This window comes from Alexandromys fortis, unplaced genomic scaffold (genome assembly GCF_014885135.2).
Source record: "Alexandromys fortis isolate MF-2015 unplaced genomic scaffold, M_Fortis_MF-2015_v1.1 scaffold_4, whole genome shotgun sequence".
NCBI lineage: Eukaryota > Metazoa > Chordata > Mammalia > Rodentia > Cricetidae > Alexandromys > Alexandromys fortis.
Genome location: NW_026067944.1, coordinates 30056958 through 30070290, shown reverse-complemented (window position 1 = coordinate 30070290; position 13333 = coordinate 30056958). Strand labels below are relative to the sequence as shown.

The window sequence follows — 13333 nt, the reverse complement described above, 5'->3', positions numbered from 1 at the left end:
GATCATTGGCCAATTGTATCTCCACTCTGGAGAACTACCTATTCATTTAATTAACCCATTTATTGGTTGGGTTGATTGAATCCTTGATAGTTCTCTTTTTTTATTTTAGGTACTAATCCTCCATTGTATAGCTGGCTAAGGTTTTATCCCATTCTATAGGCAGTCTCTTTGTTTGGTTAACTGTTTCCTTTGCTATATAGAGAGAATACACAATCAAATCTTGAATAAAAAATAACAAAATTTAGAGCACTTGACACGTCCTGATATCAGAGCTTATTCCAAAGCCTTGACAATCATAACTCTGCAGCTGACAGCCCTGTGGGCTAGAGGAGGGAGGCCATGAACAAACTCTTCTGGGAAAATGTTTATATTTAGGGTATGCATGTACATACATGCACACACATGCCTGGGCACAAGTCACACATGTGGAGGTCAGAGGATAAATTGTGGGAGTTATGGGGGTGTTTCTCTCTCTCCATGACATGGCTTCCAAGGGACCAAGCTCAAGTTTCCGGGTTCAGCAGCAAGTGCTGCCACCCACTGGGCTCTCATGCCAGCTCTCTCTGAATAACCTCTTTCCTAATGGTCAGTGTTCCACAAAACAGTTCAGTAGAGAAAAGCTGTTTCTTCCAACACTTGGTGCTATTAACCAGGTATCACATGAAAAAAGAAATAGTGATGCTGGCTCCTACCTCATACCATACACAGATGTTAATTCAAACTTGGATCAAAAACCTAAAAGCTAGAACCATAGAACTCTAAAGAGAAAATATGGGTGTAAATTATGGTCTTGGATTAGTTAATTCTTTCTTAGTCATCAAAAGTATAAGCAAGAAAAGAAAAAATTGTATAAATTGAACTTTATGAGCAATGAAACACTTTATGCTTCAACAATCACATCAATACAGTAATACTGTTGTCCACAATATTGGATAAAAACATTGCAAATTGTAAATCTAATCTAGTAAGAGGTTAGTATCTAGACAATACTAAAATTTCTTACAACTCAGCAATAGAAAGAGATCATTTAAAAATGAGTTGAGGGGCTGAAGAGATAGCTCAGAGGTTAAGAGGGCTTCCAGATCCTCCAAAGGACCCAAGTTTAATTCCCAGCATCAGTTTGTCTAGGGGGCTCACAACCACCTGTTAACTCCAGATTCAGAGGATTTAGCGCCCTCTTCTGGCCTCCGTGGACATTGCACTCATGTGCACATACATGCACTCAGACAAATACACATACACATAAGTTAAAAAATTAAATCGTTAAAAAAATTGAAAAAAAATAGGTGAAAGATTTAAACAGACACTTTGGATAAGATGCATGGATGCCCAACAAGCATGTGAGCAGCTGTTCATCAATAGCTTTCAGGGAAATGCAAATCAAAGCTGCAATGACGTGTCCAACTCCAAAGGTTTGACATAATACAAATTTTTAAATAGAAGATGAGACTTGGCAGAGTTGTAGAAAAAAAGTGGGAATCCTTAGCCTTGGCTGTGGAATGTGAAACGGTGCTTTCTCTACAGCCCTTGTGGAAAACAGTTCGGGAGAGTAAAACACAGAGTGGCCTCAGGCTTCCTCTACTTACATACCCAGGAGAAAAGAAGATGTATCTATAGAAAAAAACATGAACACAGTGGTCATAGCAGTGTTGTTTTACTGCACAGCAAACAGAAACAATAGGAAGTACTCATTGAGGGAAAAAATGAAATATAGTACACACACACAAACACTGGGATATTACTCAACCATAAATGTATTGAAGCACCAATACCTGTTACAGTATGGATTAACCTTTAAAATGTGCTATATCAAGGAAACCAGTCAAAAAAGTTCATGTGTACAATGATTTCATTTATATAAATTGTCTAGAGGAGGTAAATTTGCAGAGACAGAAAGCAGATGGGCAAGGAGTAGGGAACAGGGGAGAATGGAGAGTTATGTGTAACAGACACAGCACTTTGGGGGGGGGCATGAAATGTTCTAAAATTAGATCGTGGTGACATCTGTGCACTTATTTGAATATATTAAAACATGCTGAATTATGTGCTTTGAAAGACACATGCTGTGATGTCAAGTTTATGTCTGAAAATAAGTGAATCTTAATAATGTACATACCTGAGAATGGACTCACTGGGTCATATGATCAGTCTGTTTGGCTCTCTGAGGAACTGCCAGGCTGTCACCCAAAGTGGCTCTGCCATTTTAAAGTCCTGCCAGTAATTTCTCCAAAGGCCATTTTTTAAGTGATCCTGGAACACACATTTTCAACGGAGTGTATTGGAAGCTAGTGCAAAATGCTGAATCGTAGAGAATGTGGACTGGTGTATATACAGATGTATTTGTATCTATGCTTGCTTGCAGGTTTCAGAGGAAATCCATTGATGGGAGCTTTGGTTCCAGTGACGGTAGGAGCATTCCTTGGTTAATTCCCAATCCCAAATGATGCTGCATGGGGCGGCCACATCCTTTTGAGCACCTTTTGTCTCTCTTCTCTCTCCCCCTTTGATTCTTATCCTCGCACCCACAGGCTTTCTACAGAAGGCAGGGCTAGTGAGAAACAGTTTTATAGTTGGTAGCTATTGAGACCTGGGGACCACACAAAGAATCTGTACCCGGAATGCCCTTCAATTATTCATAGAGCCCTTGCCAACCGCTCATCTCTTTCAGACGTTGTCTCTGCACTAGGATGTGTCTGTCTGGCTGCTCACACCTGCTTGCTGCATCCCTAAGCTGACTTGGGAAGAGCAGTGAGAATGTATTACGTCAACCCTCATGCCGTGTGCTTTCCCTTTGAGATTCAAAAAGCTTTGTGTGTGTGTGTTTGTTTGTTTGTTTAAGCATCTAGATCAAAATATTTGAGGCTAACAAGCACAATAAAAGATGTAATAATTGAGGAACCCAGCATAAATACCTACCTAACCCATCCTTCCACTCTGAGAATTCCCACAAAGGATTTTAATTGTCCTATATTTTTACTAAAACTTAAGACTTCACCTGTGCTGGATTTGACAAAGCCCAGCTCGCCGTAAGCTCCTAGGTTGTTTAGAAGGAGTGAGAACTGAAAATGGCAGATGGGATGGACGGCAGGTGTAGTCAATATTTAGTTCTATGCTTTTCCCACGAGTCCAGAGAATCCTAGAAAGATACCAACTGGCCGCTGCCTCCACCCAGCAGGATTTTCTCCCTTGGCTGGAAAGCTTTTTGATGTTTGCCTTTGTCTTCCTTAAGAAACAGCTAGTCTGTTTCTCCAGCGCCCCCTCCCTGCACCAGGGCTCTTTGTTTTAATAACCATTCAATATAAAAGACTGAAAAAGACACCTGCTCCTGGAGTGCTCAAAGGCCAAGCTCTGCTTCCGCTGTTGTTTATAAAATGTTTCAGTCGACCTGCCTGGAGCCCATCTTTTCTACCGCACTCCCCAGGTTTTGCTAATCATAGCAAAATATACAAAACATAAATGTAAAATATATGAAATATTTAGAATTTGGGCTTAAACCCAGTAGGTTCGAGTTTGCTAAGTGCCCTCTCAATGGAAGGGTCTGTTGTTTCTTTCGAGGTATAAATGGTGTAGAATTTGTTGATTGCTATAATCACTAACTAAAAGAATTCGTGTTCAGAAGGGTCCCTTAAACATTGAAACAGACATCAGTGGGGCTCAGGCCTGAACCAGATCATTGTTGGAAATCAGTCACAGTGCAGACAACTGAGAAGCAGAAGCACCCTGCAGATGGCAACAGCAGCGAGTGACTGAAAAGATGAAGGTGTATCTGTCTGCTCACGTAGATCCACATAGCAATGGCGGTCACTGCAGGATGTACTTCTATTCCAGAGGATCCCGAGCCTGCAAAGCCAGGGAGGGGAGCTTCCAGGGTAGATGGGGTGTAGTGCTCTCTTCTCCTCCTCTTCCTCTTCCTCCTCCTTCTTCTCTTCCTCCTCCTCCTTCTTCTTTGTCCATGGCTGTGATACTTTACTTTTTATTGATTTTTATTGAGATCTATATTTTTCTCTGCTCCCCTCCCCTTCAACCCTCTCCCAAGATCCCCATACTCCCAGTTTACTCAGATCTTGTCTTTTTCTACTTCCCATGTAGATTAGATCCATGTATGTCTCTCTTGGGGTTCTCATTGTTGTCTAGGTTCTCTGGGATGATGAATTGTAGGCTGGTTTTCTTTGCTTTTTGTTTAAAAGCCACTTATGTGTGAGTACATGTGATAATTGTCATTCTGTATCTGGTTACCTCATTCAAAATACTGTTTTCTAGCTCCATCCATTTGCCTGCAAAATTTAAGACATTGTTATTTTTTTTCTGCTGTGTAGTACTCCATTGTGTAAATATACCACATTTTTCTTATCCATTCTTTGGTCGAGGGGCATCTGTTTCCTTGCCAGCCCCTGCACTCTGTCCTTTACTCTGAGGGATAATGGGGAAGACGGGTCAAGGCTCACATTCTTTGTGTCGGTCTCAGAAGACCTCACCAACTTCTCATGATCGCTTGGTATAGAACGTATCATATCCTTCTTGTTTGCTTGTTTGTTTTCCTTTGAGACAGGGTTTCTCTGTGGCTTTGGAGCCTGTCCTGGAACTAGCACTTGTAGACCAGGCTGGCCTCAAACTCACAGAGATCCACCTGCTTCTGCCTTCCGAGTGCTGGGATTAAAGGTGTGCGCCACCACCGCCCGGCTGTATCCTTAATGTTAAATAAATAAGTCACTATACAGAAATATTTGCATGGTTGGGGTGTAGCTCAGGTGGCAGAGTACCATTCTACCTTCCCCAAAGCCCTGGGTTAAACCCCCCTAGCACTGTATAAACTGGTTGAGTTGGGCATGCCACCTAGCACTTATTAGGTGGAGGCGGGGGATCAGAAGTCTTGCAGATCATCCTTTGAAGTATATAGTGAATTCAAGACCAGCCCAGGATGCATGAGACTTTCTCTCAAAAGAGGGAGGCCAAGTAAATGTAGTTTTAGAATTATTACTAAGTCTTCTCTCTCTCTCTCTCTCTCTCTCTCTCTCTCTCTCTCTCTCTCTCTCTCTCTCAGACTATAGTTTTTCTCAACATCAACATTATTGACATTATAGGATTCATAATTCTTTGTTGTTTGGGATGTTATTAAAGTACACTTCTTCCTTGTGATAACTACAAGTGTCTTGGTCACACATGGCCAGATATCATCTTGGGGTAAAACTGGAGAGTCACCAATTTACATGCTCCAGCCACGAACCTCAGGTTGAGGACACCCAAAGTAAACAGGTGTTTTTATCCATTCAGGAAGTAGAAAACAGGTATGCTTGCCACAGAGGGCTTTGAAACAGGAGGAGATAAGTAGCCTTTGTGTCCTGAGAAGCTACAAGTAGAGCTGGCAACACCGCCAGTGTCCCATGACCTTCAGGCTTCTGGAGCTGAGCCTGGTGAGATCAGTCAGGAGAGAGCCAGAGAGGCGTGTGCTACCAGGAGACACTCACAGGAAGAACCTTGGGGGGAAGTGAGGCTACATAAATGTCTTTCTCTCCCATCAGCAAGACCAACTGTCTGTGAGAAGCTCAAAGCAACAGGAAGCACTCTGAGGGCTGGGCTCAGAGCAAATGCTAGAAGCAGGTTCGCAAAGCAGAAGAAATCCCATGAGACTTCTCATGTTGTGCTGTCCCCTCACTGGGAAGCTAGACACTTTGCCAACATGTGGTCATTACTTTGCTGTGTGTGTGTATACACAGACACAGAGAGAGAGAGAGAGAGAGATAGAGAGAGATAGAGATAGATAGATATAGAGACAGAGAGACAGAGAGACAGAGAGAGACAGAGACAGAGAGAGACACAGAGAGAGAGATAAAAATGTGTTATCCTCTTAAGTATATACAACAAAATAAATTTTGCAAAAAGAAGATGAATTTCAGTAGCTGCAGCTCAACGAGCTGCTTCCTGTCCATTTTCTGGCTAGCTAGGGAAGCTACTTGATCTCTCAGCACCTCTATTTTATCATCTTTAAAATGGTGGCAATAATAGCCCTTACCTCTTAGGGCTGTTGAAAAGTCAAGAGTGTCTGATACAATACATTCTCTTCAGTATGGAGGCAGCATCTGCCACAGCAATGAGGCCACCAGGAGTGGTGGTGGCTCAGTAATAGCAGTGCTTGTGGTCAACAGGAGCAGGAACGACAGCCAAACTCAATGTTACAGTGAAGCCAGAACTGACTTGCAGAGAAGGAGACAGCCAAATTTGATTCTTAACATTCAAGAGTCTGAAGCTAGGTTGGGAATATAGCTCAATGATAGAGGTTTGCCTATCACATGCAAGGCCCCCGTACAATACAATGTGTCTAAAGATAATTGCTTCTCAGCTTTCAACTTGGGCGTAAAGCATGCATGATGTTGACGTCATGCTGTGTACTCTTAAGTTAGCCCAAGGAAGTGCAGAGACCTGAGCTCTCTAAATAATAAATATATCAAGCCCAGAAACAATGCCAGGGGGCATGCTTGCTGAACGTCAGAGTCTACATCCTGCAGGCCCTGGAAACACCCTGGCCTGTCAAGAACACGGCATCAGCTCCAAGTCTCACGGACCAGCTGAGGCAGCCCTTTGCTCATTCAAGGGAGAAAGGAAAATGAATCTCCCAGGCTGGCAGATTTGTTGCCTGTCTGGAAATCTTTAATTTGGCACTTAGTTATTTTCTCCGGCGGAGGAAATCAATAGACCGTGGGGACATTTGGGGACATATGATCTAACCTGTAACTACCCAAACATGTCACCGTAGAAACAATGCCTATCTGTACCTAAATGACGCTGGCTATGTTTCAATCCAACTCTGTTCTGGAATGTTGAAATTTTAATTTTGTGCAAGTTTTACATGCCATGAAATATTATTATAGTTCTTTTGAATTTTCTCCACAAACTAAGAGGTTTTAAAACAAGTCTTCTTTTACGGACCATACAGAAAGTGGTGGCAGGCTGTATCTGATCTGTGAGCCCTAATGATGGCTTCTGCATTAAAGTGGGAAGAAAATCAAACTTAAAGATGGCTGCTTAGTGATTCGCCTCCTCCAAATTGTGTGGTTTTCCTTCAGCAGCTGAGAATAAGCCATCTCTCTCTGTGTGTTTTGTTTCTTGCTGCAGGAAATATGGCTGTGTCACATCCCATCACCGCCAGTACACCGGAAGGGAGCAACTATGGGGCAATTGGTACTTCCTACAATGAGTCCTTGGGTAGAGCTCTGTCCTTATTCTACAGATACTAGTGCAAAGGGTTTTCTAGCCACTGATCATCGTGAGCATGAGTAAACCAGCCCATGGAAGAACAGCCCAATGAAACTGCTCTTACGTCTAAAAGATGTACTGGCTGGGTATCCTGAGAAGTTCCTTCCAGCTCTCTCTAGGGTTCTATTGTTCTGTTTCTTGGACCTGCTAGCTACATCTGAGCAGAACTCACTACAGTGGTTGCCATCAACATCCAAGACTCCCTTAGGACTTAACTTTTTTTTATTACATTTTTATTTCTTTGTTTTGTGGGTAGAGCATGTGCATATTGGGGAATCACAGGACAACTTGCAGTGTTTGATTCTGTCCTTCTACTACGTGGGCCCCAGAGACTGAACTCAGATCAGTGGGTGTGGCAGCAAGCACCTGTTACACGCTGAGCCATCTCACCAGTCCCTTGGGCACTGAAACCCTTATTTGTTCATCTGTAGTGTGTGTGTGTGTCCTATGTGTGTGCGGGGGCACATGAGTGGAGGCCAGAGGACCTTTCTGACTTCTTCTCTCCTGCTACTCTGTGGGATCTGGACCAAACTCAGATCCTCAGGCCTGCACAGAAAGTCCTCTGCCCTTGAGTCTAGGACGTGAAATACATGTCACAGCCAGCCACTGTCAACTGACCGGGTCACTTCCTTCTCAGGTGTCAGTGGAGTAGGGTGTTAGCAGACTAAAGCAGTTGCTGTGAGTCGGCATAGCTAGAGCCGAACATCCCTTCACCTCGACTAAGTTCACGCTGAGTCTACTCAGGGCCACTCAGTTGTTCACTGGGCAAACCTAGATGTCATGAAGCAGACTGAAGGGAACCAGACCACCCCTCCACACCCACCTTGGAAGGCAGCAGTGCCTGGGCTGCCTGCCCCTGCCATGGCGAATGGTGTGCCTTAAACAGTCTCCCAGAGGCCCTGTCGCACTGCTCCGTTGTTCTGGAACTCTGAGCATGTGGGCTCAGTGCAGCCTGCTTATTTTTAGTTCTGTTAAAACAGGGTTGTTTTTAAACCATCTGAACAGAAGGAATAAAGCGGAAGGTAGGCTCAGCTCATGCGCTCGAGCTGCACAGATCCCATCTGCTCTAGAACATTCCTGAGAACAGAAGAGCCCCTCCTGAAAATGTTGTTTTTGTTACGCAATGATGGAAATGCCATGTGGGGGCTTTCTCTGGGTAAACAGTCTGTGAAAAGTGTACAGCAGTTGGATATGTATGTGTTAACCCACATGCATGATAGAAGCTATCTATAACCCTGTCTGGGTGTCCTCATACATCTGTGTTCATACCTTAAAATATGAAACATGAACCACAAGCACAATGCTGTTTCTGCATCCAGATATCTACAGAGCAGATGCCATTCTGTTCTTTATAGTCATCCCTAGAATAGACACCTCAGATCTGAAATGGGAGGAAAGAGAGAATGGAGGCCACTCGAGAAGGCAGCAGAGGGGTCTGTCCTGTTGGCAAAGAGTTAACTAGGACCAACTCGGGGCTTTTCTGGAGCAATCACTGCGCTTTCTGCAGAGGAATGGACTGCATAGACAGCTCTCTGCTTAAAGAGACTTTTCTGTTCCAGATGAGTCGAGTTCCAGTCCTGGAAGACAGATGTCTTCCTCCGACGGTGGGCAGCCCTGCCACTCGGACACAGACAGCTCCGTGGAGGAGAGTGACTTTGACACCATGCCAGACATTGAAAGCGACAAAAACATCATCCGGACCAAGGTACCAAGGCTCCCTGGCCGTAGTTTTTGAAATGGAAGAAGGTTTGGTAGTGAAGTAAACAACATCAGTGCCTCAGTTTCCTTAATATTTTCTTCCTTTGAAGGGAGGTTCAATTTTCTGAAGGATTTAGGTGGAACATAGCGAGAGCCCAAGACAACAGCCTCTTCATCAGACGGAGCAGAACAGGGCATTCCACAGCCTCAGCACCCAAGTGTTGGTGAACAGGGATCCAGCCAGATGGAAACTGAGATTTGCCCCAGGGCTGCTCTAGAACCCGTCCTCATTTCTGTGCACACCACACTTAAGAGTAAAGCCGGCTTCTTTCTGGCATATGTTCAATATATTATATTTTACCTACCAAAAGATATGAGCAGAAATCACAGTTTCAACCATATGCAATTCAGGAATGGCAGGGTGAGCAGATCTGAAAGTTGAGCAGCCAGTGTCGGAGATGTGTGAAGTGTTCAGTACTTCTGATAGGTAGGATTCCCGCATCAGCCAGACCCTGAGATGTGTGTTCAGTACTTCTGATAGGTAGGATTCCCGCATCAGCCAGACCCTGAGATGTGTGTTCAGTACATCTGATAGGTAGGATTCCCGCATCAGCCGGACCCTCGGTGTGCCAAGAATAGAAGTGTTTTTATTGCAGTATCTGGAGAAAGGCAAAATTAAAGGAAACATTTTGATGAATAATGTTAATCCCCGGGGGACTAAACTCAACTTTCTGAGGGTCTCCCTGCGTCCTATACAAGGAAAGCCAAGCTCAGCTCTGCATTCTCTTCCTGTTGGTGTCTTAGGTATTCCTGTACCTGTCGGATCTGTCCAGGAAGGATCGGAGAATCGTCAGCAAAAAGTCTAAGATTTATTTTTGGTAAGTAGATGACCAGTGGGATCCTGGTTTCCTTAAAATACTGAATTACTTCAGTCCATTTGTTTTGATGCCTGTGTGCACGGCAGTGCTAGGGATCAAACCCAGGCCCACACTTACCGGGGAAGGCAAGTCCTCTACCACTGAGCTACAGGCTCGGCCTCTGCATTCTTCAAATTTAAATTTTTCTTTGTAAACGCTGCTACCACTTACATTGCGAGGAGTTAGTGTTTAAAAAGGCATGCTATGGATGCGATGCCTCCAACTTGTAACAAAAAAGACCTGCAATGTGGCCACAGTCATGGCATGTCCTTCCACCCAGGCAAGAGGCTGAGCTGCCTACAAAGGAGCTTCCCTCTGCTTAGAAAGCTCTAAACTGTGGTCTTTTGTCTCTCTCTCTCACACACAGACACACACACACACACACATCCTCATTTTTACTTTTCTGGAGAATACTCCTACTACTGGAAGAAGACATTAGAATGAAGTCAGGGAGCCAAATGGAATTTCATAGCTGAGCTATGTTTTGGAACTAAGAGTTATTTAAGAGCCTCCGCAAAACTGGGCAGTGGTGGCGCACGCCTTTAATCCCAGCACTGGGGAGGCAGAGGCAGGCGGATCTCTGTGAGTTCGAGGCCAGCTTGGTCTACAAGAGCCCCCACAAGTTATACCTCGCTTGTTCCTTGCACTCTAACCATATTTAATCCAGCAATGTATGTTTGGTATGATTTGTATAGATGGTATGGTTAGAGAAGAAGTAGATTTTTGTTTTACAAATGATTGTACAAAGAAGAAGAAAGGAGAGGGAGGAAGAACTTCAGCTTCTTGAGTGCCAATAGTTAGCTTAAAATACTAATTTCAGGTCAGCATGAGGGCATTGTCTGTAACCACAGCTCTTGAAATCACCGCAGGTTCAAGACCAGCTTTGTCAAATAGCAAGTTCTAGGCCAGTCAGGGCTACACAGTAAGACTCTGTCTCCAGTAAATTAAGTAAATGAATGATTCGATGATTTCAGTTAACAGCAAGGATTCTTTGCTTAACCAAACCAATGGCAGTAACCCAGGTAAGTTTTATTTGCTTCCCTATATCCACTTTGTCCACTTGTCTACTAAACGTTCACATGCACAGGAAAGGACAGGCAGACTTCAGAATTAGGAGCCCTACTCCCAGCTCCTGTTGCTTTTGCAAGCTAAGTGTGGAGTTGTAAGGTGGATGGAACGAGCAGAATCCAGTGTTATCCTGGGGTCACCGTGTGTGGTTTATTCTGTCGTAGGAACATCATCACCATCGCTGTGTTTTACGCTCTGCCCGTGATGCAGCTCGTTATCACCTACCAGACGGTAAGTGCTGCGCAGGCGCCCACCTTCTGTCTGTAGGGAGAGTCATCACTGGCTTACGGGGAACCGTGTAGCTTGGGAGCAGTTCAAAAACTAATTTATTAAAGATTATTATTTTTTTAATTTCCCCCATCTCGTGTGTGTGTGAGTACAAGAAACACAGACACACACACACACACATGCAGAGAGAGAGAGAAAGAGAGATGCCTGAAGAAGCAATAAGAACTGAATCTCCCGGAACTGAAGGTATAATCAGTTGTCAACTACCTGCCATGGTGCTGTGCACCAAACTCAAGTCCTTTGGAAGAGAGTATGTGCTTGTAACCCCAAAGCCATCTTAGCCACTCTTCAGTCCCTAGCACTATATTTTTTTTGGTTGTTTTTTGAAACAGGGTCTCTCTATTTCGTAGCTCTGGCTGTATTGGAACTGGATATATAGACTGGGCTGGCTTCAAAGTCATAGATCCACCTGCCTCTGCCTCCCATGGGCTCGGATGAAAGGCATACACACCAGCCTCCAAGAGATTTCCCATTCCGGTTCCAATTGGGCTTCTCCATTAGCTACTTCGTCTCTGAGACCTTTTCTACTTATTTCTTAAGTATTTCAGCACAAAAGACCTGGCACCTTATGTTGGACCTTACCAACATAAAAGCAGTCATTCAGCCATGATGTCTGTCCATGGCACCTCTTATTTGTCATTCTGAGTGAGTGGCCTTCAGGAAACAGTGAGCGGAGTAAATAAAGTTCTAAACTAACGGACTTAGGCTGTAGCTCAGTGGGAAGAGTTTGCCTAGAAGGTGTGAAACTGTATTCAACTCCAGCACCTCACAAACAAATGTAACATGCCCGTGACCCCAGCAAGAGGAACAAGGATGCCAGAGGATCAGAAGTTCAAGGTCATCTCAGATAGGGAGTTCAAGGCCAGTCTGGGCAACCAACGTGAAACTGCCTCAGAAAATAAAACAAAATAAGATCTCCAGACTTGTCAAAGGAAGCCAGAAGTCTAATTTAGCCTGTACCTGCTCATTGTGGATAGTCTGTAAAACTATAAAAAGCTCCGCAAGGGACTGGAGAGATGTCTCCTTGGCTAGGAACACGTGTAACTCTTGCAGAGGTCCTGGGTTCCCAGTGTCCACATGGCCTCTCACAACCATCTGTAATTCCAGTTCCAGGGGAATCCAGCACCCTCTTCTGACCTCTGTGGATGTCAGGCACATGGGTGGTACACAGGCATACATATAAACAAAACACTCATAAGCACAAAATAAATAAATCTTTTTCAAATGGTTTAAAAGCAGTTTCGTGGAACTAACAAATTATTAAACCAACAACAAAACATTAAAAATTGCATGAAAAATTTCGCATTAAAACAGCTGGAGAATGCCCACTGCTCCTTCACAGAAACACTGGATGCAAGTCACCAAAGTAGGAATTTAATTGGGATCCATATTTCTAAGTATAAATCTTATAGAAAATACGAGATCTGAGAAGGCCCATTTAGAATGATATGTGGCTAAGGACATTATATGCACTGTCCCTCAATTTTTACTATATGTTAAAATTACCTGGGGCATTTTTAAGAATCACAGGGTCCAGGGTGGTACCACAACACCAAGTAGATCCGCGCCTCAGGAAGTAGAACCATGCATCAGTATTGTTGAAATCCTCTGTGATTTCTCTGCATAGCCAAGCCAGTGATGTAAAATAGTTAGTCCATTCATTCTCATTATATAATGAAGACAAAGTCTCTATGAGGTTTGAACAACACTGTTTATAATCTAAACAGTCTCTCCATCCATGGCACCCTGTCAGAAGCTCAGCTTGTTATGATTTGAGTAGGTTCTTGATGGAGAAGGAGCTAGACAAGGAAAACTAGATACTTCCTCCCTGACTGCTAGGTGGAGCACTTGGCGAATGGGAAGTCTCCATTTCCTCCGAGCCCGTTCTGTCCTTGGTGACTTTGGGCAGACTCAGAGGATGGAGAAAATCCACATTTCCTCTTCTCTCACTTGATTTTATAGGTGGTAAATGTCACTGGCAACCAGGACATCTGTTACTACAACTTCCTCTGTGCCCACCCCTGGGGCGTCCTGAGGTAAACCCAGCCCACTGGTTCCTCATGAAGCAGTAGAGTCTTTCTGTCTGACTTAAGGTTTTGCAAGCATGAAAA

General features: G+C 43.9%; 1 protein-coding gene across 3 annotated transcripts in view; it reads left to right on the top strand.

Annotated features, from left to right (window-relative positions):
* Sidt1 (SID1 transmembrane family member 1) overlaps positions 1–13333 on the top strand; it is an 84675-nt gene that overhangs the window by 50100 nt on the left and 21242 nt on the right. For all 3 annotated transcript variants that reach the window (XR_007592980.1, XM_050149051.1, XM_050149052.1), the window contains 6 exons: positions 2363–2406; positions 7111–7176; positions 8811–8956; positions 9754–9827; positions 11099–11165; positions 13185–13258. Coding sequence is in view for 2 of the 3 variants with exons in the window: in XM_050149051.1 (XP_050005008.1) it covers positions 2363–2406; positions 7111–7176; positions 8811–8956; positions 9754–9827; positions 11099–11165; positions 13185–13258 (471 nt within the window). In the remaining variant the exon portion in view is untranslated. The remainder of the gene's footprint in view (positions 1–2362; positions 2407–7110; positions 7177–8810; positions 8957–9753; positions 9828–11098; positions 11166–13184; positions 13259–13333) is intronic.